The 26562-nt window shown below is 42.3% G+C and overlaps 1 protein-coding gene across 1 annotated transcript; it reads left to right on the forward strand.

Moving 5' to 3' along the window:
- Positions 1 to 31: 31 nt before the first annotated feature.
- Positions 32 to 26399, forward strand: egln1a (egl-9 family hypoxia-inducible factor 1a). Its single transcript, XM_084076553.1, has 5 exons — positions 32 to 1424; positions 16642 to 16761; positions 25001 to 25137; positions 25665 to 25732; positions 25850 to 26399. Exons 1-5 carry the CDS (start codon positions 678 to 680, stop codon positions 25903 to 25905), a joined length of 1128 nt encoding a protein of 375 aa, XP_083932679.1. The 5' UTR covers positions 32 to 677; the 3' UTR covers positions 25906 to 26399.
- The last annotated feature ends 163 nt before the right edge of the window (positions 26400 to 26562 follow it).

Below are 26562 nucleotides of genomic sequence, written 5' to 3' on the forward strand. Positions count from 1 at the left end.
TCAGGGTGCGTGGGGGACGGAAGGGCGCAGAAGCACAGCGCACAGGACGGCGCCATGCGACCGAGTCGCACCGATGACTAAACCCCCGAAAATCTCCTCAGAGACTCGCGACCTTGTCGAAAATGTGCGCTCAAATGGACTTATTATTTGTTACCATTAAGATTGAACGAAAGGGACGATGACGGAGTACACGGGACTACATTATAGCGTTGGTTTCAAGTTGCGGGGGGAGCTTTCTTTTCCTCGTCAGAGAGTGACGGTGGCGTAGCGTGGCGGAGGACAGTGGACGGTAACCGGAAGGCTCGCCCCAAAACACGCTCGCCCCCAGCGGTTCTTGTATTCTTGTATTTGTGTTTTTTTTTATTGAGGATAAGGTTTGAAACAAGTTCAAGATTAGGCATAGTATTATTACTGAGGTTACGTTTAGGAATAAGGTTAGGTTAAGATGTAGTTTACCGAGGCTACGTTTAGGAATAAGGTTAGGTTTTGGCAACGTTTTACTGAGGTTACGTCAAGGAATACCAGGTGGCGACCGTTCCGAGGTCGCCGGATTTGCCCCGGGGGGCGACTGTGTTTTGGGGCGAGCGTTTTGGTATTCCAGTGGACAATTTCCAAAGTTCTCTCATATTGTATCAGGGGTTTGGAATTAAAGGCGCAGTGCGCACATTTTGTCAAAAATGTCAGACCTGGACAAGCCGCAAAGTGCGCTGGAACTGGAGCGAGAACGAGAAGAACGGCAGTATTGCGAACTTTGCGGGAAGATGGAGAACCTCTTGAAGTGCGGCCGCTGCCGAAACTCCTTCTACTGCAGCAAGGCGCACCAGAAGCAGCACTGGAAGGAACACAAGCTCATCTGCAAGGAGCCGGACATTAAAACGCAGGGTTCCAAACAGATACCCGAACAACAGGCTACGTCGCCGCCGTCAGGAGGGGACAACAAGGGACAAAAGGAGCGCGTCGCCGCGGACAGTGCGTCGCCGAGCGGCGAGAGAATGAAAGGTTTCATCACGAACGCAGAGTCCCCCGGCCCCGGGGGAGGCGACAAAGCGGCGGAGGGTGACAATAGTAATGGCAAACCCAACGGGGACACCAGACCAACCCCTCAGAAACTTGCCGTGGAATATATAGCCCCGTGCATGTCCAAGCATGGCATATGTGTTGTGGACAACTTTCTGGGATTGGAGACGGGGAAGTGTATTCTGGAAGACGTGAAGGCCCTGCACGAAGCCGGCAAATTCACGGACGGCCTGCTCGTCAGCCAAAAGAGCGACTCCACAAAAGACATTCGAGGGGACAAAATAACGTGGATAGAAGGGCGGGAGCCGGGCTGTGAGAAGATCCGTTTCCTAATGAGTCGTATGGACGACCTGGTCAGACATTGTAACGGTAAACTGGGAAACTACACGATAAATGGAAGGACGAAAGTAAGTATGCAGCAAACTCTTCCCAGAAACCGATTAGTGTTCCATTTACGCTGCTTAACAGGGAAAAATACCGTTATGTGCCATTTGTCAATCATGGCATCCAATGCGAATAGGGTGCAGGTGTTTTAAGATTACTGGGATACACAGTACACACTCAGGTGTAAAACTAAGATACTTTGTCCGAGGCGCTGATAGGTGATGCATGATGTCACCATGTGTGATGGCACTGTATGTGCATCTCAACCTTTTCTCAACGAAGTGAACGAACCTATATAAACCATTTTTATTTACACTAATCTGACAGGCCAGAACAATAGGTGCTTAGGTCATCTCCGGCCACAGGTCCATGTGTTTGTGTGACCAATGCTATGAGTCAGCGCTGTCAGTGCTTCCCACAAGGCATCTTGTGTTCACTGACAGACTTGCCCTGACGTTGCTGTTACATGCCCACCACCACGGCCAGGGGTCTAGACTAGAGAGATGTCCTGCCCATGCTGCTGACAGGCAGATATTCCTGCTTCATGACACTTGAAAGACTATTATCTAATTTATGTCTTCACTGCATAGCATTAGCCCCATAAATCCCTAACCCTGGCTTGAATTTATTTTAGTAATAAATACTTAAATTTAGCCTTGTGATTTCACAATGCTTACACACATATTGAACGTGTCTGGATAATTGCCATATTCCACAGATTTCCGTCATATTATATGACGTTGCCATTATTTACTGAAATTGTGACTTGATTAATAACTCTTAATAACCATATTTGGGAGTTTGGGAAATTGCTCAGTAGCGTATTTTATTTATTTGACCTTTTATTGATACAGGTGAAGTCCCACCGAGATAAGCGCTCTCTTTTACGAGTGTAGCATAGGTTTGTTTAGTTAAAACATTTATTTTGGGCCTTTTGTTCTTTATTTCAGATAGGTAGAGGGAGACAGGAAACCAAGGGCAGAGAGAGCAGAGACATGCAAGACAAGACAGGTCAGAGTCCTTGTGCTCACAAGGAGCATACATGGTCTGTGTGCCTGAGCCACCAGACACCACAGATTAGTTTAGATGAAAATGTGGGTTATTCTCACAAAAAACTGATTCCAAATAGGGCTGACCCAATCCAACTGTTTCACTTTCGATAACGATTCGGCAGCCTTGAGTATCGGTCGATACCGATACAGAAATAGATCCGATACCGGCGTCTCTCTATGCTGACTGATATGAGGCAGGCAGCACACTTTTTTTATCTTGACTTATTTTCTAGTCTGACTTTGGAGGTAAGAAAATGCTTGGTCAAGTCATATTACTGAAATAGAGAATACCATATTCATAGGGCGGCAGTGGCTCAGGGGTAGAGTGGCCGGTAGAGCAGGTGGATGGGAACCGCGAGGATCCCAGTTCGATCCCGGGTCCTTGAGCAAGACGCTAAACCCCTAATTGCTCCTGATGAGCAGGTTGGTGCCTTGCATGGTTTCCTCCGCCATCTGTGTATGAATGGGTGAATATAATGCACAATGTAAAGCGCTTTGGATAAAAGCACTATATAAATGCACCATTTATACATAAAAAGGAAATTAGAAGACCCTGTGTAAGAACACAACAAGACACTTCAACATGTCTGTAGTGAGAAACAACCAAAATAAACCCAGTAGTCTAGATATTTAAGTTTACTTAAAAAAAACAAGTTGGCAGGTCGTAAGAGAGACAACAGCTCCATATCAAGGTATTCAACATAAATCTGCATTTTAACAGAAATATTGTGGTTGATATCACTAGAAAAAAATTAACTTCCATACGGTATCATACATCCTTAACACATCATCACCACCTGTACATCATCACCACCTGTCCTCTGTACAGACCTCCTTCAGAGGACGGCCTCTTCCAAGTGGGACCAGAGACATTGGCGTGGCTTTGCGACACTGAGCTGGACATATGACGATGATACACGAAAGAGAGAGAGAGAGAGAGGACCGGCAGCAGTTGAGGGTTAAGTGTCTTGCTCAAGGACACTAACTCAGGCCGTGCCTGGGATCGAACTGGGACCCTTCCGTTTTACAGGCGGCAACTCTACCTCCTGAGCCACTGCCGGCCCATTTTCCATTCCATCTCGTGCAGCTCTTGCATAAAGTAGTAGTTAGCATGAAATATTAATTTTCTGAGATGTTAAATGATGTCCGGCGAGGGAGAGTGGGGGGGGGGGGGTGACGACTAACATAACAGTGTCAAAGACATCCCTTTACTGTCAGGTGTCTAGCAGGAGAGGTTTCCGCTTTCTTAACGAAACTGACATTTGACCTACATTTTATGAAATCATGTAAGTAAGCAAGAGGAAGTCAGTCATGTGATGACAGCTCCCTGACTGCTACAGCAGACTATAGTATGCAATAGGCTGTATGATTCAGTCGATTCTTCCACGTAACGTAAACATCTTATGCAAGGCAACCCCCCTTTTATTTTATCACAGGAGTCACAGCTGACCTCCCAAAATGGTCTTGAACTAATTGCGAGTTCAAAACGTATACAAGCGTATGCTTATTGTCCCTAGAATCTTAATTGATATCATTGTACAGTCTGTTGATCACTGTGACAGAAATGCAATAGAGTGATTGTCTTATAAATTTGTGTCTGTAATGTTTATATTCTTCAAAGGTACAGTGGGCACAGTAATAAGGTCAGTGTAGTAAAACAGAAGGCTATAATGGCAAGAGTTGAGTCCAAATTAGTTTTACTTTCTACTAATTCCAGCGCATGACTGTCCCTCTGTTTACTATGCCATGGTTCTCCAGGCAGTCCCTGGCCATGTTCCAGGTGCGGCCTTGAGAAAGAGGTCTCCTGTTTTGACTGCTTGCAGCTGTAGAGCTGACTGAAAGAAGACGGAAGAATCAGGACGAGGGCATAATAATAAGCTAACAACTGAGATAGGACAGAGAATACCTGCATAAAGCAACCGTTTTCTACAGAATGACAAAAACAATGGCTACTATTCTTCAAGGTCCAGGGTGATTTTATGCGTGCACAACAATGCAACAGGTAGCATCATTGCAGTCAGTGAAATTATTGTAATTCTACATGCAAAGCTTCATGCTCCCAAACTCAACATCAGAATCAACTTCATTGTCACATCACAGGTTTACAGTGGGTGCAATTCATTTTTGATTTTCCATAGAAAGAGAGGCCCTGACCGTGGCTTGGCAGGCCGGGCACCTAGGCTCTAAAGTAGCCTGACAGTGCATCGTGGGTTCGAGTCCCGTTCCCTATGATCTTTACTGCATGTCTCTCCCCATCTCTGTCTCCTCATTTCCTGTCCATCTGCACTATACACTATAAATGAAGGCAGAAAAGCCCCAAAATATGTATTTTTTAAAAAAGTGAGAGAGAGAGAGATCAATAAAAAACAACCTACATATTTACACATAGTATATCGGTATATAAGTACATGAGGTTAGACATAAGGTGCGTTCGCATAGCAGCAGATATATACTGTACTGGTGGAAGCTGTTCATGAACCTGCCCTGCCTGGTGATGCTGCCCTTGATACTACGGTAGGCCTCCTTGGGCAAAATCAAGGGCAAACTCAATCAAAACCACCATTATGTGGCAACGTTTTGAAGCATGATTGATGCATGGGTCTGAAACTACTATCACTGATCTTGAAGTATATCAGTGAGTATCGTATTAAGGCCCCCGCCACACACTGGCCTGGCGTCACAAGTGTTGAAAAGCATCGATGGCGGTCAGTGGTAATGTGTTGCTTGACAACCCAGACAGCTCAGTCGGTTGTCGTCCGTCAATAGCAGTGGTGTGGCAGAGAGGGGAACAGATCTCTATGGATGACTGTTTAGCCTTCCAAGGACAGGGTTTTGTCGCAATGGAGCTGGTAATGGCACTAAACTTATTTTGTCTACATACGGCGCATAGAGCGTACCGTATATCTCTAGACAGAGCGCTCATCATCAGGTCTCTTGCTCGGCGGCTAGGGGCTCGGGGCTCGGGGCTCGGCTTCAGACAGCAACAGGCCCATTTGGTGTAGATCCCTGGTGATGGCATCAATCCATCGAGTGTGGGGGGCACCGCGGGGGGGCGTTTCCAGCCAGCGGCTTTTGATTCGAAGTGGGAGTCTTTTGACGTGGCCGTACCAGCGCGTCCGACGCTGTGCTGCCAGACGGGACGCGGGGGGCTGTTGTGTGCGTTGCTGCGTTCCTACAGAGCGCTGCATGTCTCATGAGTGTGTGTGTGAGAATGTGCCTCAAAAACCAGAAGTTCCTCGAAAGAACATGTAGTGCGTAATGCACGAATGCATGGATAAACAACATTGTTTATTAGTCACTATCTGAAATTGATATTCGCGAATGAACACATACGTCGAGCCTCTAAAAGTGTTTAGAGCTGGTTAAATCATAACAGAGTGAGAGCGTTAATCAAGCTTGTACGCACCATATATTATAGATGCACTTCATCAGCTGTCAGATTTTCTCTGAAAGCAAATGTAAATTAAAACTAAGCTTTATATTCTGTATATTTAACTAAACAATATAAGCGCTTTCTCCTGCTTTTCTCTAAGGCTAAGTCCTTTATAAGGTCAGTAAAATAAAATCCAACTGATGCAACAGGTGATGGGCTATTCTAGATATACTAGATACGTTTCACTTTGTTTTCACTGTCGTAAGATCGAGTGCTCATTCTCCAACAAATTGATTGGACAATGGATACAGCATAGATTGACCGTGTTATCAATTAGATATGATGATGATGAAGTTTGATGACTTGACAGAGCACAAAGCTTGTGCCCAAATTCCCTCTAGCTTTTGATGATAGATATTGCTCATTAGTTGAAGCAAATTGACATGATGTCTGTGTGTGTGCACTGCGCTGCCACTGGCTGCAGGCATGCAAAGTGGTGGTGTTTATCGTTTTAACTAATCAACAACATTACATTAAGGCCGATACTATAAATACACAATAGGCAATACGTTTAACTTATAGCCTAGTGTCTGTCCTGTAAGCCCCCTGCTGTGCAGTTGTCACGTGTTTTGCTACGGTTTCTCTAATGATTTTGAATTCATGTGATTGTACAGTATCAATGCTGTAAGCCCCGCAGTTAAGCCTGCAGGCATGTTCATGTGTTTGTTAAGCGAATGTCAAGATTATTTTTTTGGCACCATACCAGCCGATTGTGCAGTGTGTAAAGAGCTGCATTCAGCAACTTTTTCACAGCTTTCACCCGACTGATCTTCCCACTTCAGTCGACTTACTTTCTGTGGTAGACAGGAGTCACAGGACAACAAAGTTTGATGTGCAGCACGCTTAAAGAGCTTGTTTTCTTTGGCTCTTCTTAATCAGGCAGGGGTGTAGCAGACAGCACACCGGGCCTCTTGTCTGTCTGTGATTTAGCAAGACCCATGCACATGACTTATGCCATATAGCCTTTTTGTTAACAATCAAGTCTAGGGCTACAACAATTATCTTCTTAGCGATTATTTGTATCTGTTTTCTTTTCAATTTAGAGTAGCCAATTATTTGTACCCATTTTTCCCCCCAATCTTTTTGTTATGCCAATGAATTCCTCCCTGCACACTACTGCGTGTTGTCACTGCTGTTGTACCCTGCTGGCTCAACTGCCAGTGAGGAGCCCCCACCGGGAGGACGTAGCGCCTCTGTCCTACTCCTCCCGCCCAACACGCCTGGCAACAGGTGTCGCCTCAACCCGTAGGAAGTATGTGCAGTGACTAATATCACCATGTGCAGTGACAAATATCACCCTCCTCCGCCCGGCTTCCCTCCCCGGAACACGGGACAATTGTGTTTGACGCTGAACAAAGTCGGACACACCGTGGTGGATTCAAACCCTTAAGGCCCACGCATGCTACCAAATGAGGTGGTCACCCTATCACCTTTTAGGTTCTATCACCACCGCGGTGATAAGGTGACCACCGAAAATGGTAGCATGCGCCCCCCTTAAGACTCCGGTGGTGGGAAGGTACTTTACCGCTGCGCCACCGAGTGCCCTTAGCAATTATTCTATTGATAACTTTTTTGATTCATTGAATTTCTTTAAAATATTTATATATATATTTTGTATTTTTTATATATCATCAAATCGATTAACCACTGAAGCGATTAACCCTATTTTATAATTTGTTGTACAACAGTGTAATGCAAAATACTGTTTGAAAATAGCTGATCTACAAGCTCACATGTTGCATTTCGATGCATTGTGAGCTTATAGATCTGCAATGTTCAATATTTTTTATGTTATTGTTGTTTTACCTATATGACATGCCCAAAATAGCGATTGATTATTGATCGATAATGTTTTTGATTATCAGCTATTTGTTATAATTGATGAAATCTATTAGTTTGCTTAACTATTGCACCCTAATCAAGTATATAATTCATCAATGAATAGAATTCCACTCACACACAAGAAGATGAAATAGACACCTCTTGGGTTGGAATAAGCCTCCTCATCCCATGTGATTTACTTTCTTCCTTCCTTTTTTTTTACACTTGACCCAATCGAAGTCGAAGAGAGGAAACCAGAGGCCTCTTTTTATCTGTGTGGATCTCAGATGTGAGCTGATTTCATTGGATGCCTTTTAGCAGCCCACTCAGCTCAACTCATGTGCACTTTATTGTTTTATCTTTTGCTTGATAACGTGATATATTTTTGGGGTGTTTCAAATTGCACAGATTTTTCAATACCCAGCCTGTGCCCGAGTCTTACCAGAAGCCGTGTCTGTGTATTTCTCCTGTGATGTGGTGAGATTTAAAGGTAGAGCCGACACTGTATCTTTCTATTGTTCTTTGTCTGCTGTCAAAAGAAAAGAATAAACTAGGTCAATACTTTACACAGGGATTTCCTCGGTTGGCTGCATGCATCCCTATCTGACTGATAAAACAGCAAGCTATACTGGGCTGGGCTCTAACTGTCACATTTCCCACACTCCCCAACAGTATAGGGTCTCTATCACAACTGTTTGTACTCATGTTTGGATAAGCATCTTTTCCGTTAAGCAGTCCCGTCAGAGCTTTGTCCTTCCCCCATTCAATGCTACATCAATATGCTAACCAAATGAACTGATGACATTACTGTCAGAAATGTCTTGAGGCGAATGGCCTGTCAGCACAGGTTGAGGATGTTTATTAGATTTAGGCTGGTACACTGAGAGTTCAGTTTTTAGCAATATGCCCAGCTAAATCTTCCTTCACGTCCCAGGTGAGAGGTTTTCAAAAAGTCCTAATTTAGGTGTATTTATGCTGTTGCAAATATTCTATGGGCATGCATCAACATTCACCTCACAATCTATGTACCAATATATATGTGTCATGAATATTAACATTCATGAAAATGTACTTTGTTTTACTAGTGCATTGCTTGATTAAAGCAGCTTTCCAATTTTGGCTAATTAACCATTGAGATGGTTGAAAAAGACATCAAGCATGGGGTTTTCTGATTACAGTATTCCTGCAAGTTATGGTTTCTTTCTCTTTATACCATAGTTATTGTTAGAATTAGTTCTCAGTCAGATGCAAATACTTAAAAGCAACTTGGAATGAATGTAAAACAACTACCAACCTCCCCTCCACCTTTTTACCCCTGTACATTCTTGGTGAATGGTAATTGATAAACATAGTTTTATGTTTTCACCTCAGTAGCCGAACAGACAGATTCAAGTTTCTTAATTGATGTAATGAGGTATCATTTTCAAGAATATTTTAGGAGAGTTGCAGAAATATTCTGATGTAGAACATTTGAAAACTCTGCCTATATATTCTACAATTCCTCTGCTACTCAGCGCCTTGCGCAGTGAGTCAGTGTTGCAGTCAGTGTCGCTGCGATCAAGCCAACGGTGCCAGAACTTAGCGGTTCTTCATGAGACATTAGACTGTTCTAGCTAGTGAAAATGAACATTTGCCTGCTACCTGTTTGCCAGTATATCTGCTTTAATAATGATAGTTTCTCAGTTTACTTGTCTGTAATATGTGTAAATATTTTATGAACCCCCCCCCCCCCCCCCATTTTACTGACCAGCTGAATATTCTTTACATTTTCAAGCTCCTATCCCACTGCCACTAGGGAGACGGGAAAAAGTTCAAGTTCAGAATACTCCTTCAAGTTCAAGTCCAGAATAAGCCAATCAATCAGCGTAGATTGGCTCAGCGGTTCCGGCAGTAAATAAAGAATATACTCTGGTCATGGTGACATAATATTCAGTAGTGAGTGCCGTCCATGCATGCTGGTTAGAGCCAGCTTTAGGACAGTTGATTGAAGCTTTTGCGGAGATCTTGTACACCTTTTTATAGAGCTTTTCAATTTGAGTGGTGTTAACCGTTTTATGGGGAAGGGACCATGTATTCAGATTCTGCAAATGCCATGAGCACACAGAATTCCTAGTCTTCCAAAGCTAATTGGGAGTGAATGTCCTTCACTACCATCTTTGTGATCAATGCAGTGGTTTCACATTTACGCATGTCATCACAACAATGCAGTGAAGAATTGCAGTGAAGCTAGTAATGGACGCATTCATTCAAATGCGTGTACATTGTTGTTGTTCGGAAGGTTAAACTCTTTCGACGAGCTACCTAGAACTAAACGTTCTGTATAATTAAAGTTCATATAGTCATATAGTGAAGAATATAATACAAATACAAACCTAATATTAACAAAATAGAAAGCACACAGCTACAAACTTCCTCCATAGTTAAATCCTGCTGTATATGGCTGCGTCTTTTAGCGCAAGTTCCACCTAGCGTAGCTAACCTTGCGGCAGGCTTCGGCAGCACCTTCAGAAAACCTGGTTTCTATTTAATGCTCAGTGACTAGATCCGGTCTATAGCCCACCTACTGTATTACAATCACCACTGTGGGGGAGAAGACGACAGCCTCCACGCGGCCTCCCCTGCAAGTAACAAGAAATGGTGCAAGACCAGCTTGTGAAACAAATGTCGCCATCCAATCATCACCACTGTGAGCCTTGCTGTGACATTTTGTAAATAAAATAATAATTTGCCTGATTTAAACAATTTCTTCATAGCGTAAGATTTTACCACCAGTTCTTATTACCGACACATGTCAATAGCTTCACATTTGCGATACAACGTTTGGAAATAGGTAAAATATACCTCCTAACGTAGCAATGCAATGTAGCATGTACATTCCTCATACAAAATGGGCGCTAAAACATGAAAAGTAACTCCATAAACTCCATACAAAAACAATTGTATGTTCAACAAAACTGCAGATTCTAGTAGCGTAGGAGGCTCTTCCAGGGGAGTCCAGGCTACGGCTCTAAGGTGCTGTAGTGAAGGCGACGCTTGCAACCGCCATCCCATCCCTGGCAAAGTCGTGCATCCCATCGCTGAGAAAGCTTTCACTTTCCATCCCGATCCAATGCCAAATCGAATCCCTATCTATCTCTGGAACGTGAGCATTTTTGGCAGGGTCTTTTATTAGCCTCCTGCAGTGCAAAAACTAACACATTCTATGTGACTCACTGCCACCTCCAAAGTTTGGTTTGCCCTTCCTGTGTTCTCTCTCTCTGTGTCATTGCCCTCATTCATTCTGTCCCTCTCTCTGCTGTGTGAATGCCTTTGGCCTCTAAAGCGGGTTCTTTGGAATGTAAACAAATGGCGTGGCTAGCGGGGTCAGCCTCCTAATGATGGCCACCGAGGAACGCGGAAGCACTAAGAGTAAGAGGAAAGGAGGCACAGACAGGGAGAAAGGTCAGAGGTCAAAGTGGTGCGGGAGGAAATCCTCCAGGCTTCTGACGCCTCGTATCTTCCATTGAGGAAAAAGTGCTGATTTCCAGTGATGGTTGGTCAAATCCAGTTTATATAATCTAATGCATCCTGCCAGTATTTCTTGCATATTGGTAGTTAAATGGAAAGGGAAGGAATATGTTACAGCTCTCTCTGTGACAGCAAAATAAATGTATTACCTTTTTAAAGTGTGCAAATTTAATGGTATAATTTATCGGAAAGGGATCAGGAAATCCTCTGTTAATTTAACTACAAAGAGCGTACAAATGGAACCAAATTGATCCATTTGAGGATTTTACTGTGTAAGGAGTGTTGCCAGTGCCTAAATAAATAATGATTATGTTATATTACTAACTATTTGTTGCAGTATCTAAGCAGTATATTTAAGAAGGTGTCGGAGTCCATATCTGAGCTACTCTGTTGTTGTCTAAAGCTGTCTTGCTTAGTAGGTGGTCAAGAGCTGAACTGGATTACATGAAAGGCAGACGAGTTCAACAGTTCATTAGGGCCTGACATTTACTGAACTGGATTCAGTAAATGCTTATCACTTGTAGGCCTGTCCCCTGAAAGTCGACGATTCGAATAGTCAGTCGAGACCCCCTTTATTTTGTCAATTCTTTTTATAGCGGCAGTTATCAGTGTAGGCTACGGTGCAGAGCTCTGATGTGTAATGTACTTCTAATTTAGTTCATCTACCTCCTGTAAATAGACTCAAAAATTAAAACCAGTTGACTAATCATATTACCGACGCTCTTATTTTGAAATCCGCCGTTTGAAAGGAAATACTACTTCTGTTGCTGCTAAGCTACTGTGACTCCTGTGACTTAAACAATGTACACCGCTTGGAAGTGTGTTAAACTCGTTGAACCTCCGCAGCACTAGGTGAGTGGTGTGATAATCATCTCATCCTGGCTGAAGTAGCGCTGTGGTTAAGAGACATCCACACACAGCTGTAGCTCTGATAAAAAGTTGACTGTGCAATTATCAGGTACACAACATTTCGATCTTTTCTCTTTACTGTTATTGTTTACGCCAGGGCGAGAGGCATGGCGAGAGAGTATGTTTTGCACCCTGTCTGTCCGTCCTTCCGTGTGTGTGTGTGTGTCATTCTGTCTGTGTACCGCTAATTTCTGGCACCGCTGGCTTGATCGCAGCGAAACTGTGCACGCACACTCCTTGGATGCCAGAGCAGAACCTCTGGCCCCAAATGTTTCACATGGGCCTGTTATAGCGCCACCAGGAGGCCGCTTTTTGCAAAACACATATTTGACAGTACTCCTACAGATCTTTGTCCAAACATCACGCAAATCGGTACACAGTATCTCTATAGTCATTAAAGGAGCTACACCATGAATTTAAAAAACAATAATAATATTTGATATCATATTGTTTATGTCCCTCAAACGTTTTTCAAAAGGTTTGAGCCTAAATCAAGCCTCAGATATACTCATTCCAACTAACTTCTCTCTGGCTTATAAAGCACTTTCACCTGCAATACCACATTGTCCTGTTTGGCACGGGGCGCTATTGAGCCAGTTTGTATGCATGTTATGTCCTGGCTCTGTGTGGAAAAAGTTAAAAAAAAAAATAAGAAAAAATTTTAAAAAAATTAAAAATGAAAAAAAAAAAATCTTTTTTTTTTGGGGGATTTTTTTGTTGTTGGTTAGAACTGAAAAACGGGAGGAATTGTTCCCAGACGTGACGTAGGGTGGGGGAACAAATCTGACGGACTGTTTTCAGACCAATTTACATAAAAACCACAGATAGCCTATGAAAGCCTGCATGCTCGAAGTCGGGTATTTGTTGGAACAGAAGAGAGGTGGGGAGACCAAAAACACACAAAAATGAAGAAAAAGTTAAAATTCATGGTGTAGACCCTTTAAACCAAACAGATCTTTCAGATTTTTCCTGATTGGCTAAGATTAGCTCCAAATTAATGAACACTGTGTGCAATTTCCGTGAAATTTTGCACACACATTACCACTAGGTCGAGGAAGAAATGCCACTTGATTCTTTTCATATCAGCCTCATGGTTGTGCTATGACAGGCCGATTTGTTTTACCTATAACTGTACTGATCTGTGTAAAACTTTGTATGCGCACTCCCTAGAGGCCAAAGAAAAACGTTTGCCCTGCATTTATCACATCTGCCTTTTATAGTGCCACCAGGAAGCAGACTTATGTAAAACAATGATCTTTATATTCATGTCATCAAGACAGATCTGTTAGACATTTTTATATTCCATCCTGATTGGCTAGGATCTAAAGTTTGCAGGAGTGGCCCGTTTTTGAACAAAATGCCGCAAATCATGAACGCAGCGTCCGATTGTGGTGAAACTTTCGCACCAGGTTGAGGAACAAATGCCTCACTTTTAACATTGCCCTATTATAGCGCCACCAGGAGGCAGATTTGTTTAAATATTACTCCAATTTCTTTCCAAACATCACACAAATCGGTACAGATTATCTCTGTAGTGATCAAGGCGCATCCGTCCGATTTTTCATATTCCATCCTGATTGGTGAATTCCGAACATTGCTGGCCCACAATAACCTACCTGATCTGGCGGAGACCTCTTTTTCTAGTTTATTTTGTCTTGCACCAGCGACCACTGGATCTGCAACATAGCTTGGTTTTGAATCTGACTTTGAAGGTGAATTTTCCCTAGTCTCATATTCATATGTCCATATACGACCTCTGCTAGGTTTTTGTTGCCGCTGCTTTTGATCGCACAGTTGAGTTTGGCAAGCGTATTTTAGCACAACCACCACTTGGCACACCCACACACAGGTCCATAATTAATCATGTGCTGGAGTGTTTCCTGTAATGGTTTAAGCCGAGCCCTGCTCTGTGTTAAGACGAGGGGATGTTGCTGCCTCCGGGTTGTGCCAAGTATCGGTGATCTCACACCTTTGGCCATTACACCCTACCCTCACACATCACACTCGCACACAAACACACTTTTCCTGGCGACGACGAATGTATTTACACATATGGCCTCCCAATGTGAGCCGAGCGGTGAGGGGGCGTCACTAGCCGACTATGGGCCAACCTCCCTCACGCTCCGCACGTAGCAAGACCATTAAGATACTGCTCCCTCTGGAGAGAGGCCAGGAGTCAAAGTTTACATCAGTTCACTGTCTTCTGCTCCCGCCCAGCCTCTTCCCTTTTCTCTGTCAGTGCCTCTGCCTTTCTCTCGCTCACACGCATGCACAGTACGGACGGACACACAGGACCACTAAAACTGCATAGCTTGTCTGAGCGACAGGAAGCCTTTTGTCAGTCAACATGCCCCTCACCCGCCTTGAACCCCAGGAGTGCTACAGGCAGCCTCTCTTTGTGCGCCCCGCCCTTCTGTGTCTGTCTGTGTGTGTGTGTGTGTGTGTGTGTGTGTGTGTATGGGGAGACGTGCTTCACGGAGTAGTTTGTCTGGCAGTTTCACTGAAGCGAGACTCACACCCCAACTGGATGTGGGAGCTAGGTTTTTTGTTTTGTTTTGTTTGTTTGACAGCGCTGATACTATGCATTCCAGTGATAACCTGCATTGTTGGAGAGATGCAAGAGAAATGTGGAATTTGACACTTAGAAATGTAACAACGGTACCCCTGACAAAGGAATGTTGATAATAAACAATCCGTAATAATGATAATAATAAACTTTATTTATACAGTGTCTTTTATATAAAACATGCAGGTAAAATAAAACATTTAAAACAGGAGATGTAGATTAAAAGGAGATAAACAAGAAAAACTAAACGGCTAAGATTAAGTGCAAGAAGTAGAAGCTAAGAAGTAATGCAAATAATAAAGTTAACTGGGAAATACAAAATGATGAGAAGTGGTGCTATAAAAAGGCCATGTTAAAGAAAATATGTTTATAACTTATACATGTTTTTTATGTGATACGTTTTAGATTACAGTGGCTTGTGCTAGCTACAGGATTGCAGCTAAACAAATTAGACCGCTTCGTGATTTGTTGACATGTTACAACTCTTGCGAATGGGATCAATCAGATTGATTCTGACTTTGGCCCAGGACCAGGTGAAGATGTTTAGTCTACAGTATGTATTTATAATAACCTTGCTATGGTTTATGTGGATCCAAGTGCCTGGAAGAATGTGGAGGAACTCGCCCTTTGTTTATCATATGACTTGGTATATGGGGGCTGAACTGACTGCCCTATGCACTTTTAAGAATACAATGGCAGCTGCACTCCTCACTTCATCTCTTCTCATTTGCCTGTTTGGGCCTGAAGAAAAAAAGACTCATAGGACCTGTAAAGAGTTTAATCGCTACAAATTGTTGCCGTCCAAAAGCTTAAAATAAAGTGAAGTCTATGTAAGAATGAAATGTGCGGAAATCACAGGACCTTAGAATAATTAGGTACCGGTAATCACACGTGAAATTAGGTATTTAACGTGTGCTCATGTCAATCATGATGTGCTGGGGTCGCAGATAGTGGTTAAGGTGCGTACCTCATAGGCTCTTATGCCTGACAGCGAGTCCCGGGTTTGATTCCCGAGCCCGACGGACCTTTGCTCCACCACTCTCTTTGTATGCCAATGGTCAATGCCTGTTTGCAAGCTGAGATCAATTGGTCTACCCACTGAGGAGAAACGCGGTTGAGGACAGACAGGTTTTTTCATTTTATACTAGGTTTATAGGAGGATAGTAGGATATTAAAAAAAAGGATGTGCTGGTATTCTGTATAAATTCAAAAGAGACTACAAGGTTCAATATGGAGGTATTATGAGAGTTAAAAATAGAAGATCTACAAGCTCAGAACACTATGTACAGTCACCATTTTTCTAGCTGCAATCACACATGTAGATTGGCTATTTCCTGTGAAGATATTTTTGGATTATTTAAAAAGGGGAGTGGAACTAGTATGGAGCCCTGGGTACTCCAGTCAGAAAATAGACTTGCTTTGAGAATGTTAAACCCTATATACTTCGTTGTGTCAAAGGGAGGTGGAGTGTGACAGTGCATGACTGCACGTGCACCCACTCACTATTTACACCACGGGTTTACGAGATCTTGTGGGTCCAGTGCCAACACCCAAGCAGATCATGTATGAGCTTATTAGAGCAGGAAACTACAAGGGGAAGTTGACATGCACCACATGTCTCCGGTTTATTTTCCCGCTGGTTCAGAGTTTATAACATAGTGGCCGGTTTGTAACTGAGCCTACTGGTGACAGTCCTTGGGTGTGTTGATAATGACAAAGAATCTATGTCCCTGTCATTGTCTTTTTGCCTCCCACTGCTGACCGACTCATGTACTCATGTCTGCGTCGATATTTGTCCATCTCCATGCAGTTCTGGTTGTTCTGCATCTTGCCCAAGTCGATTGATTCATGCATGCATAACAATTTTCCCAATGCCAGTAAATGTAATTACGTGCTTCAATAAACATCTGCACATCCTTTTCTAAACATGGGTTTCCTTTTTCTGTCTTCAGGCAATGGTAGCGTGTTACCCAGGAAACGGGACCGGATACGTGCGCCACGTGGATAACCCCAATGGAGACGGAAGATGCGTTACATGCATATACTACCTGAATAAAGATTGGGATGCCAAGGTATGTGAATGAATAGTGCAGGGAAAACAATGGTCCTCAAAAATCTAATTGTGTCAGTCCGCTATCAAGTGCCAGCTGGATCTTGTGTACTGACCAAGTGGCCCGAATCTCATCCCCGCCACTGATCCTCGACCCTCCACTTCCCAGCCACCCACGCTACACGCAAGCCTCACTTGCCAGATCCATCCTACACAATTCCACCCTAATGAATGAAGGATGGAGTCGGTACGTGCAGCTCGGCCACTCTCCCTTCATATAATCCCATTAACCCATTATGATCTGAGGCCGATCCGACAAATGCCTTATAAATCCGTATTTAATAGCAGATGTACAAGCTTGCAGCGTGGCACGAAGGGCCACGCTGTGAGCTTGTGCATCAGCTATTTTTGAATAGGCAACGCCAAAATCTAAAATGACACAAATTCTTTCCCGGTTTTAATGGGTTAAACACACAGGGATCCTGCTAATCCAAGCCTTGCTTGTATAGCAACAGAAAGAATTGTGTTTTTCACATCACTCATCCTCCGCCAGTCATGGAGGCTCAGTCGGTCGGGTCAATAAATGAGATGTGTGCCGTGCAACTTCATTAGGCGTTGCAATATGCAAAGTGAGCCAGAGCACATGTTTTGTTTGTTTATTTTTAACAGTTTACAGTATAGGCATTTAGCAGACGCTCTTAATCCAGAGAGATTTACAGTAAGCAAGGACACAAGATAATACATCATAATACATAATAAGACACTTTCAACCTGGCGTACCTATTTTGGGGATGTCACGAGCGGGGGGGAAAAAAGATTTGCAAAAGAAGATCTACTTGTACATCTATTTTCATTGAGCTGACACCGTTGTGAGACGAAGTATAAGACGGACTTAAGTGGTTAAATACTTGATTTGACCACACCAAGAATTCAGATCATGTCAGAAGAAAGAATCAGTACATTCACAATCACAATCGCCTTTTATGATATTATATTTATTTATTTATTTCACATGTTCAACATACATACAAAACAATCCCTTTCTCCTGGACTTCCAGTCCAGTAGAATAACATTCTTGGCTGCAACCATTCCAACCTGCTCTTCAGACATGATTCCTCTGTAATGTTCTCTGAACAACCAAAAAGAACAACATGATATTCAAGAATACTATCCTTTTTTTGTAGACACTAGAAAACTATTTAAATGGATTCAGAAGAGTGGAGAGAGAGAGAGAGGGAAAAAAAGGGAAACAAAGATGTAATCAGTTTTTCGCCTAAGCGTTTTGATACTGATTTTATTGTGCATCATTCCGGTGCTCCCAAGCAGGTCAAAATAAACACTCTGACCCTGGGGAAGCCGTTATGAAGCCTATCGAGATGCAGGTCCACACATCATGGGTCTTCTGTTAGTCTCATGTATTTTAAAATAGAGGCTGTCACCTCCGTGGACAGAAGAGTAGGGGTGCAATTTGCAACAGTTAATTGAACTAACCGATTGAACCGATTTCTTTTTTAAATACTAATCGATTTTAACTCAATTCCTGCCAATCACGCATAAATGCGATCTATTAATTAGCGCACTTGGCCGCCAATCACGCATAAACGCGTTCTATTGAAAAATTGAAACAATATTGAAAAAAAAAAGATTTTTTTTTTTTTTTTTTTTTTTTTTTCAATTTGACCCAAAGGACCCAAGGAGATATGATTTTTCGAAGGAAAAGACTCCCATCCACTTCCTTGTTAACTTAAAACTTAAAAATGATGTATCTCGGCTCCTGAGTACTTTTTAAATTTCAATGAAAAATCTCTGGCAGACAACAGCAAAAAATCTGAAATAACTCTGGCAGATGAAGTGTTAATAAACCATCGATTTTGGGGGAACATTTTTACATTTCTCTTTTTTTCCATAAAAAAAAAAAGCTACAAGCTCACCACGCGTTGCGAGATTATTATCTCTAAGAAATGAATCGATATTGCAGCCCTACAAAAGGGAGTTTGCTACACCTTGCATTAAGACACCAATCCCTTTTCCCTTTTTGAGTCAAAGGTCACTGGCTGAGTGGATCAGGAGCTAGACGTTTTGAGTATGAAGGGAGGGGAAAACAGGATGCTCCACTTCGGCAAAGAACCATAGTCTTAATAACAAAACCAACAACTGTAAAATGGAACAATTGTGTTGAGTGTTTGTCTGAGAGGCCAGTGACAGGAAAAAAAAGGCACGTAGGTATGGGAGGGATCGCTCTCTCTCCAGCCTCCCGTCAGATACTCGACCTCCAGACCTGCTTAGGGAATTATCTAATTACAGGAAACTCTTTTTTTGCCTGTGGAAGATAGTGTGTGTGTGTGTGTGTGTGTGTGTGTGTGTGTGTGTGAGATTGTTTCTGCTGGTGTTGAGTGCTGCAGTGCATGTACAGCGGAGGATGGTCATTAGCCATCATTAACTGGGAATTCCAAGAGATTAAGACAAGATCAATGAATGTGTAGCTTTTAGGAGAGATGCGGTTTTGCATAATAACAACCATTGTGGCATCGCTTTTGTTGAGGATTTGTTTGCCCAGGCAGCTCGTGGGGGTTACACAATCATAATTTATACAGTATCTTTCTATTCAAATTGATTGGCCTGACCGTGGTGTGTGCATGGCCAGAGTTGTTAGGGGTCTCACATACTCCAACTGGGTCCACACACTTGCCACACACATTGCTCAGTGGGTCTGGCTAGGACATAAGCTTCTTTCCCCACCTTGAATGTACTTCCACATTGTACAGTTTACATTTTTATTGAGTTTATTTTGGCCAGTAGGCGGCACGCATGCGCAGTCGGCGAACAGAAACGTAACTTCAGTGGTACTTGCGCTTCCCAAGCCCCCCCCCCTCTCATTCACTTCCCCAACCCCTCCCATTCACGGCCCCAGGCTATCCCAGTCTGCTATTCAAGTTGAACTGCATGCAGGAACACACAGGCAACAACACATTTGTATAATACGTTAAACTACTACTTCTTCTAGGTAGACCATTAACCCTGTTAATGAATGAACTTACAGTATAGGCGAAATGAAATGAAATGTGATATACAGACAATGGATGAAAATAATGTTAGGTGAGACTTTTTTGTGGACTGGTCAATGCATTAAATACGAGGGCCACATTTTTGTCCCAGTCCTAGCCTGGAAACCAGACGAATCTACCAGTGCGAAAAAGGGGGGGGGGGGAAAGCCCTCGGCTGATTAGTCTGGCCCTGCTCGGTTGTGGTTAAATAAGATTTCGCTGACCCCACAAATATGGGGTCGGGTTTATCATCAGAGGCATTATTTTTTATCCGCCCCTTGGAAATGCAAGTTCCACACAGAGATTCCAGACTAATATGTACGTAGTGATATTAGTCTGAACATGCCATCCCAGTCCTATCCCAGTCCAGCCCTGCTGAAGGCACATGCATAGGTTAGGCCAGTGGTTCTCAAAGTGGGGTCCGGGGACCCCCAGGGGTACTTGAGGGGGTTCCAGGGGGTCCCCAGCTAAATGATGGATAGGAACCAAATGGACCCTTATGGGTCTGTAACTCTGAGAGTGTACAAATGGAAAGGGTCCATTTGGTTCCATTTGTACACTCTCAGAGTTAAATTAACATTGATTTTACAATATAAATTGGGGTCCCAGAGATATAAATGCCATTAAATGGGGGTCCGTAGCCTTATGCATGTTAAACTGGGGGTCCTTGAAATTAAAATGGTTGAGAATCAATTCTAGAGCCGTAAAAAAATCTTCTCTTATGGGGGGTCCCTGGCTTATCTTTTCAAATGGGGGTCCGCGGGCTAATAAGTGTCAATTTGGGGGTCCCTGGCATGAAAAAGTTTGAGAATCACTGCGTTAGGCTATATGGATAATGTGACTGATAATTCATTATAAGGAAGCGACATAATTAGTTGTAGGATATACCTGATGTAATAATAATGGATTGTATTTATAATGCACTTTGCATTTGTGAAAATTGCAATTGCATAAAAAAGAATCATCACACCACTGATTGTAATGACAACTAGCCTACAAGTCTCCTCATCTCTGCTCATAGTCATAAACTTATAATGCATGATGTGATTCCGAGAGTGGCACCGATTTGCTTCCCACATGTTCAACTAATGGCTAGTGTTTGTCGTTCATAAATATTCTACCAATTTATTTCTAAGCCGGTGCTACTCCCTTCCACTGAACGTTTTTATTGTGGGATATGACTGGCAGTAGCTCACAACATTGTTGATACTGCTCTGCTTTGCCTATTACTCATTCATTCAAATACATTTTTCATAAATGTTTAATAATTGAATAATCTGGGTTGCCTGCCCATGGCCTACAAACGTTATGGGATCTGAAAAATCTGACCCATACATCTTGATCACATGACCCCATAGGTAAGAGTTTTGGAAAAAAATCTGTTGTAGCAAAAATTGTGTTTTGAAGAAAACGCACTTTGGCAGAAAATGTAATCTGGCACAAACGGGGCCTATAAATTGCGTCATGATCCAAGGAATCCGGGGGGGGGGGGGGGGATATGTTGATTGTACAACCTACATTCAAGAGTTATAGGCCAAAACGTGAAGTAAGCTGTTGTAGCGCCACCATGAGGAGATAAAAAAAATGGGCTTGCTTAGTGGGAATGTGCGTGCTAAGTTTCACGGCAATCGGACGTTGCGTTCATGATTTAAGGCATTTTGTTCAAAATGGGCCACCCCTGCAAACTTTAGAAGCCAATCTAAGTCAATCAGGATGGAATATGGTGAAAACAGTCGCGAACACATTATCTCTGGGGTCATGTGAACAACATGTATCAGTCTTTTTTTTTATTCCATTCCAATTGGCTATGACTACCAAATTTTGCGGGCCTTGGGTAGACAACCCGTCCTGGCCGAGATCTGTGATCAGAGGAGCACACTAATATTATGTATAGAGATATTATAAATTATAATAATAAATCCAGAGTCAGCTGTGGAACAGTATCCCTGGAGCTGGTAGGGATATGTGTCTAAGATGCATATTATTGCAAAAGGACACATTCAATTCAGCATCATTGAGTGAGACTGGAATGATGGATAGATACTGTAGATGAATGTACAGATTTTCTGACACTCTCAAACACGGTACGGTGTTTCTGTTGGAGAGGTTTCCTTAAAGTCGACGTGCTACCACCTTTGCATGAAAGGATTGCACTGCATTTCATGCACTTTGAATGCTCATTTTCCTCTCTTGTAAAGTGCAACCACACTTGTGAGGATTTTTGTCTGTTCGATATGCTGCTGACGCTATTCACTCTGTCTCGCTCGGCGGAACGCTGGCATCCTGATCCTAGATCAGTGGCCGTATGCAACCCACTCACTCATGTAGGCGTCGTGACGTCGCCGCAGTCACTTGCAATGCACACAGCTGAGTCAAATGAAGGCAGATGAGAAAATTCAGGAATCGTTTGCGGGAACCGTTAATGCAAATGTGATGATTTTGTTCCAAGTTGAATTATGTTTTTGGAGCACAGACCATATCAGTATCCTCTGATTCTCTGGACCAGATCAGAAAATTGCTATAAACAAGTTGATCCCAGTCTAGGTTCCAACACACAATATGCACATCATATCAAGCCTACCTTCTTCCCAATAAATTCCCTGGTCAGGGCCAGATCACGTATTAGCGGACCTGCCAACCTGCAGGTCTGCAGGTTGGCAGGTCTGTATTAGGCAACCTGTAGGCCTATCCTGACTCCAGTCCTCTGTCTGGTGTCAATTAACATGCACATGTCAGCCTTTTTATACAGGGAACTGTATTAGTTGACTACCTTTTTATTTTATTTGAGCTTTTCTTTGTTATGTGTGTGTCAAATGCCGTCTTCTCTGTGATTGGCTATTCGGTGTGGTGAGTTTTAGTTTCTTTGTTTTTGTTTATAGAACCAGGTTGCCTGGATACTGACTTGCTGTCAGAGAATGACATTGCTTTGGAATGTTGGAATGTGCAATTGCTTCACTATTTAGATTTTTACTGATAACAGAATTTGTATGCAATCCTACTGTATGCCATTTTTAAATTTAGGCGGTTTGTTTGTGTGCAGTATGTGTGTGTGTGTTTGGTGATATGTACTGTACATGTATCTGGTATAAATGTACGCCACTTCCTGGGATTGTGTATATTGCAGGCATTCCACAGCAAGGTCATTCAACTGATTGCTAACGTTGTTCAAGGTCACGGCATGGCCAGCTGGCCAAAACCATTCTGTGTTTGCTCCAATCCATGCAGGATACCCCTAAGATTGTGACCAATAAGATTAGGATTATATCAAGTAACTTTATTGATAATTATGTCTTGATCATCTTAATCTGATATATGATTGAATATAAAGATTGTTTAATTTTACTGTCAATATTATTATATTATAATTATATTTGATGTATTATATGATTATTAATTATATAAACCAAGTTGTGATATTATGAGAGGAATTGTGGAAGGGCCACTCGCGATACCTTACAACAAATTAGCTTAAGCAGCCTTTTGAGCAGTTGTCAGTGCTGTCTTAATCCATTAAGACCGGGAACGCATCTGTGTATCCACTTTAAGCATTATTTTATACTTTGGCTATTCAAAAATAGCAGATATACAAGCCCACTGAGTGCCGCACTATGAACTTGTAGATCTGCAATTTCTCTCATGAAAATTTGGCCAAATCTTGATATATATTTTTTAAAGCGAACATTTTGAACTTCTGGGGATTCTACAAATCTATATATATCAGTGATTCTCAAACCTTTTCATATCATGGACTCCCAAAATGATATGTATTTAGCCACGGATTCCCCATCTCAAAATATTTTGTTCCAGGGACCCCAGAAGCAAAGATTTGAGTTAACGGTGTATATATATATATATTCAAAGATTTGCATACATTTTCAAGATTTTTCCCCCCCAAAAAAATAGCAGATCTACAAGCTCGTAGCACGGCACTCGATGCAGCGCTACAAGCTGGTAGATCTGCTATTTTTTAATAGCCAAAGAAATCTTAAAATGACACAGATTCCCGGTCTTAAAGGGTTAATGGATTATTTTATTGAGAATTTGTGGATCCTCTTTTGATTTCACAATACGTTACTGACTCTCAATGGTACTCTTGAAAGATCTATCCCCCCTAGTGCACGAGTTAGGCGAGTAGTTCTTCTCTGATGTTGAGGTTGTTAAAAGTGTCTTTGCCCAGCCAGTGTGCGTGTGAAGAGAGCGGGCCTATCATATCAGCTGTGTGAAAGTTGAACAGTCACACTTGCCGCAATCTGCTTTTTCACTCTCCAGGTCCTTTATCCAGCCAGCACATTTTTCCTGTGGGTTATTCTTCCCATCCCTCTACAGGAAAGCCTTTCCCTGTCGCTGCTTCCTATCCTGAGTTTTCCCCCTTTGCCTTTGGAGAGCTAGTCAAGCCTTTTCCCTATAACATTGTCATCTCATGTCTATCACTCAGCAGTCCTAACGTGTGCTGTACTTGAATAGTTCCTCCTAATGTGCTGCATACAGAACACGTGCTGCACCGTTTGTTCAGCACTTCGATCAATTTGCCCGTAACCACTTAACAGGAGCACTTCGCCCATTTTCAACCTATTTTCATATATAATTGGTCCTCACTAATGCTCATTATAATATGAAACCACGTTTGGTCATTTCAAACAAGATTTTTTATTTTTTATTTTGTTTTTGTATTAATGCGAGAACAATGGCTTCTATTATAGCATGCTAACTTTACAGGAAGAGAGAGCCTGCAGTTTCTATTAGCTTGGATTCCCCCATTGTCATGATGTCACTAGTGGGCAGGATTCTGAACTGTCCACAGCGCTCCTCTGAGACACAGACCGAGTAGAAAAGAATTGTACCATGTTATAACTTATAATCAGCATTAGTGAGGACCAATTATATGAAGTAGGCAATCTACAAGCTCACAGCGCGTTACAAGCTTGTAGATCGGCTATTTTTGCAATATTGTCCCATTTTCACCTATGAGGAAATACCCAAGATAAGGACGCCAGGTTGAAAGTGGTTAATCCACCACCATGAATTCATTTTCTTTCTGTTGGTGACCACTCTGGTAATCATGCGCCAAAATCCTGCCAATGCAGTGTAAACTCTGTATGCCAAGTCATCATTTTAAAATCTTCTCTCGGTATTTCACTATGCATCAGCTTCTTCCCATGCAGCATCCTGATTTGTGCACACGATGAGGTTGTTTTCTCTTTGTTCTTGGGTTCCAGGAACATGGGGGCCTTCTTCGAATCTTCCCAGAAGGAAAAGCCCAGTTTGCCGACATTGAGCCAAAATTTGACAGGTTGCTGTTCTTCTGGTCAGACAGACGGAATCCTCACGAGGTCCAACCAGCGTATGCCACCAGGTCAGTGTACTTACTTAACCCATTCAATCCGGGAACGCATCTGTGTCATTTTAGATTTTAGCCATAACCATTATTTTATACTTGGGCTATTCAAAGATCTACGATCTACAAGCTCGTAGTGCGGCAGATCTGCTATTTTTGAAAAATCGTGAAAATGTGTGTAAATCGTTGAATGTTTATTTTTTCAAAGCAAACATTTGTAAAATATTTTGTTCCAGGAAACCTCCAGAAGCAAAGATGTTCGCTTGAAAGAAGATGTATATTCAAAGATTTGCACACATTTTCATGATTTTTCAAGAATAGCAGATCTACAAGCTCATAGCGCGGCACTTTTGAATATCCAAAGAAATCTTAAAATGACACAGATGCGTTCCCGCCCGGTCGGGATTAAACAAGTCAAGACTGTCCAGCCCACTTTTTATAAAATGCATGAAATAGATAAAGTGCTATCCTGTCCTGAAATAATTTCGTTACAACACACTGATCTTTCCTTATCCTGACAAACCTTTCTGATTACCCTGTCACAGGTATGCTATCACAGTGTGGTATTTTGATGCAGATGAACGAGCCAGGGCAAAAGAGAAATACTTAACAGGTAGGCTTTGGGTGTATTATAAGTTCAATGTTAATACTTTTTGTTGTGTATTGCCCTTGCAGTCCCCTTTCCTATTATAATCGGTGACTCTTTATTTTTCTTTGTGTGTGTGGCCAGGTGCTGGAGAAAAAGGAGTGAAGGTTGAACTGAACAAACCATCAGATCCTAGCTAGTGGGACGCCCAAGCCCTATATATATTTTGTTTGTGTGTGTGGTGTGTGTGTGTGTGTGTGTGTGTGTGTGTGTGTGTACATGGCTGAATGAGACACTGAGATTGGGTAAATGACCCATGCTTGTGGAGAAAGGAAACAAACCGTGATTTTTCTATTCACTTTTCATCAAATCTGGGTAACAAAACTGACTTTGAATGTGATTACATCGTAATCCAAGGGACTGCTTTTTTTCTCCCTTCCTTATGCCTTTTTCAGTGAAGAAGGCGTACAATTAAATCTGTCATTTTTAAAAAATGACTCCAGACAGGAATTGAGACCAGAAAGACTGTTTCACCTTCCATCATTTGCATAGTGGGTTTTGCAGTTAATTCCTTTATGGTACAGTGTTCTGCCAACGCTTATTGTGTTAATGTTTTTCACATAAGCTGTCATAAGCTTTGTTAAAATATGCTTGCGTTTTCGATAACAAGTGATCTGAATTAAAAAAAAACACAAATTAATTTCTGATAGTAATCTCGTTTCTTTTGATTGTTTTCAAATTATTGTGTGCTGTGTCTGCTGCCCTCTATTCTTTGATTCTCACATCAACTATTTTGTAGGAATGCGTAATGGTACTTGCGCTGATGCCAGCTGCAGATAACGCCTTGGGCAGTTCTC

This window comes from Gymnoscopelus microlampas, assembly GCF_963454915.1.
Source record: "Gymnoscopelus microlampas genome assembly, chromosome: 13".
NCBI classification, from domain to species: Eukaryota; Metazoa; Chordata; class Actinopteri; order Myctophiformes; family Myctophidae; genus Gymnoscopelus; species Gymnoscopelus microlampas.

Excerpts from the sequence above, each read along its gene's own strand:
- egln1a (XM_084076553.1), top strand. The coding sequence starts at position 678 with ATGTCAGACCTGGACAAGCCGCAAAGTGCGCTGGAACTGGAGCGAGAA. Across the intron at positions 25,138-25,664 it reads CAACCAGCGTATGCCACCAG|GTATGCTATCACAGTGTGGT; the intron begins GTCAGTGTACTT and ends ACCCTGTCACAG. Across the intron at positions 25,733-25,849 it reads AAAAGAGAAATACTTAACAG|GTGCTGGAGAAAAAGGAGTG; the intron begins GTAGGCTTTGGG and ends GTGTGTGGCCAG.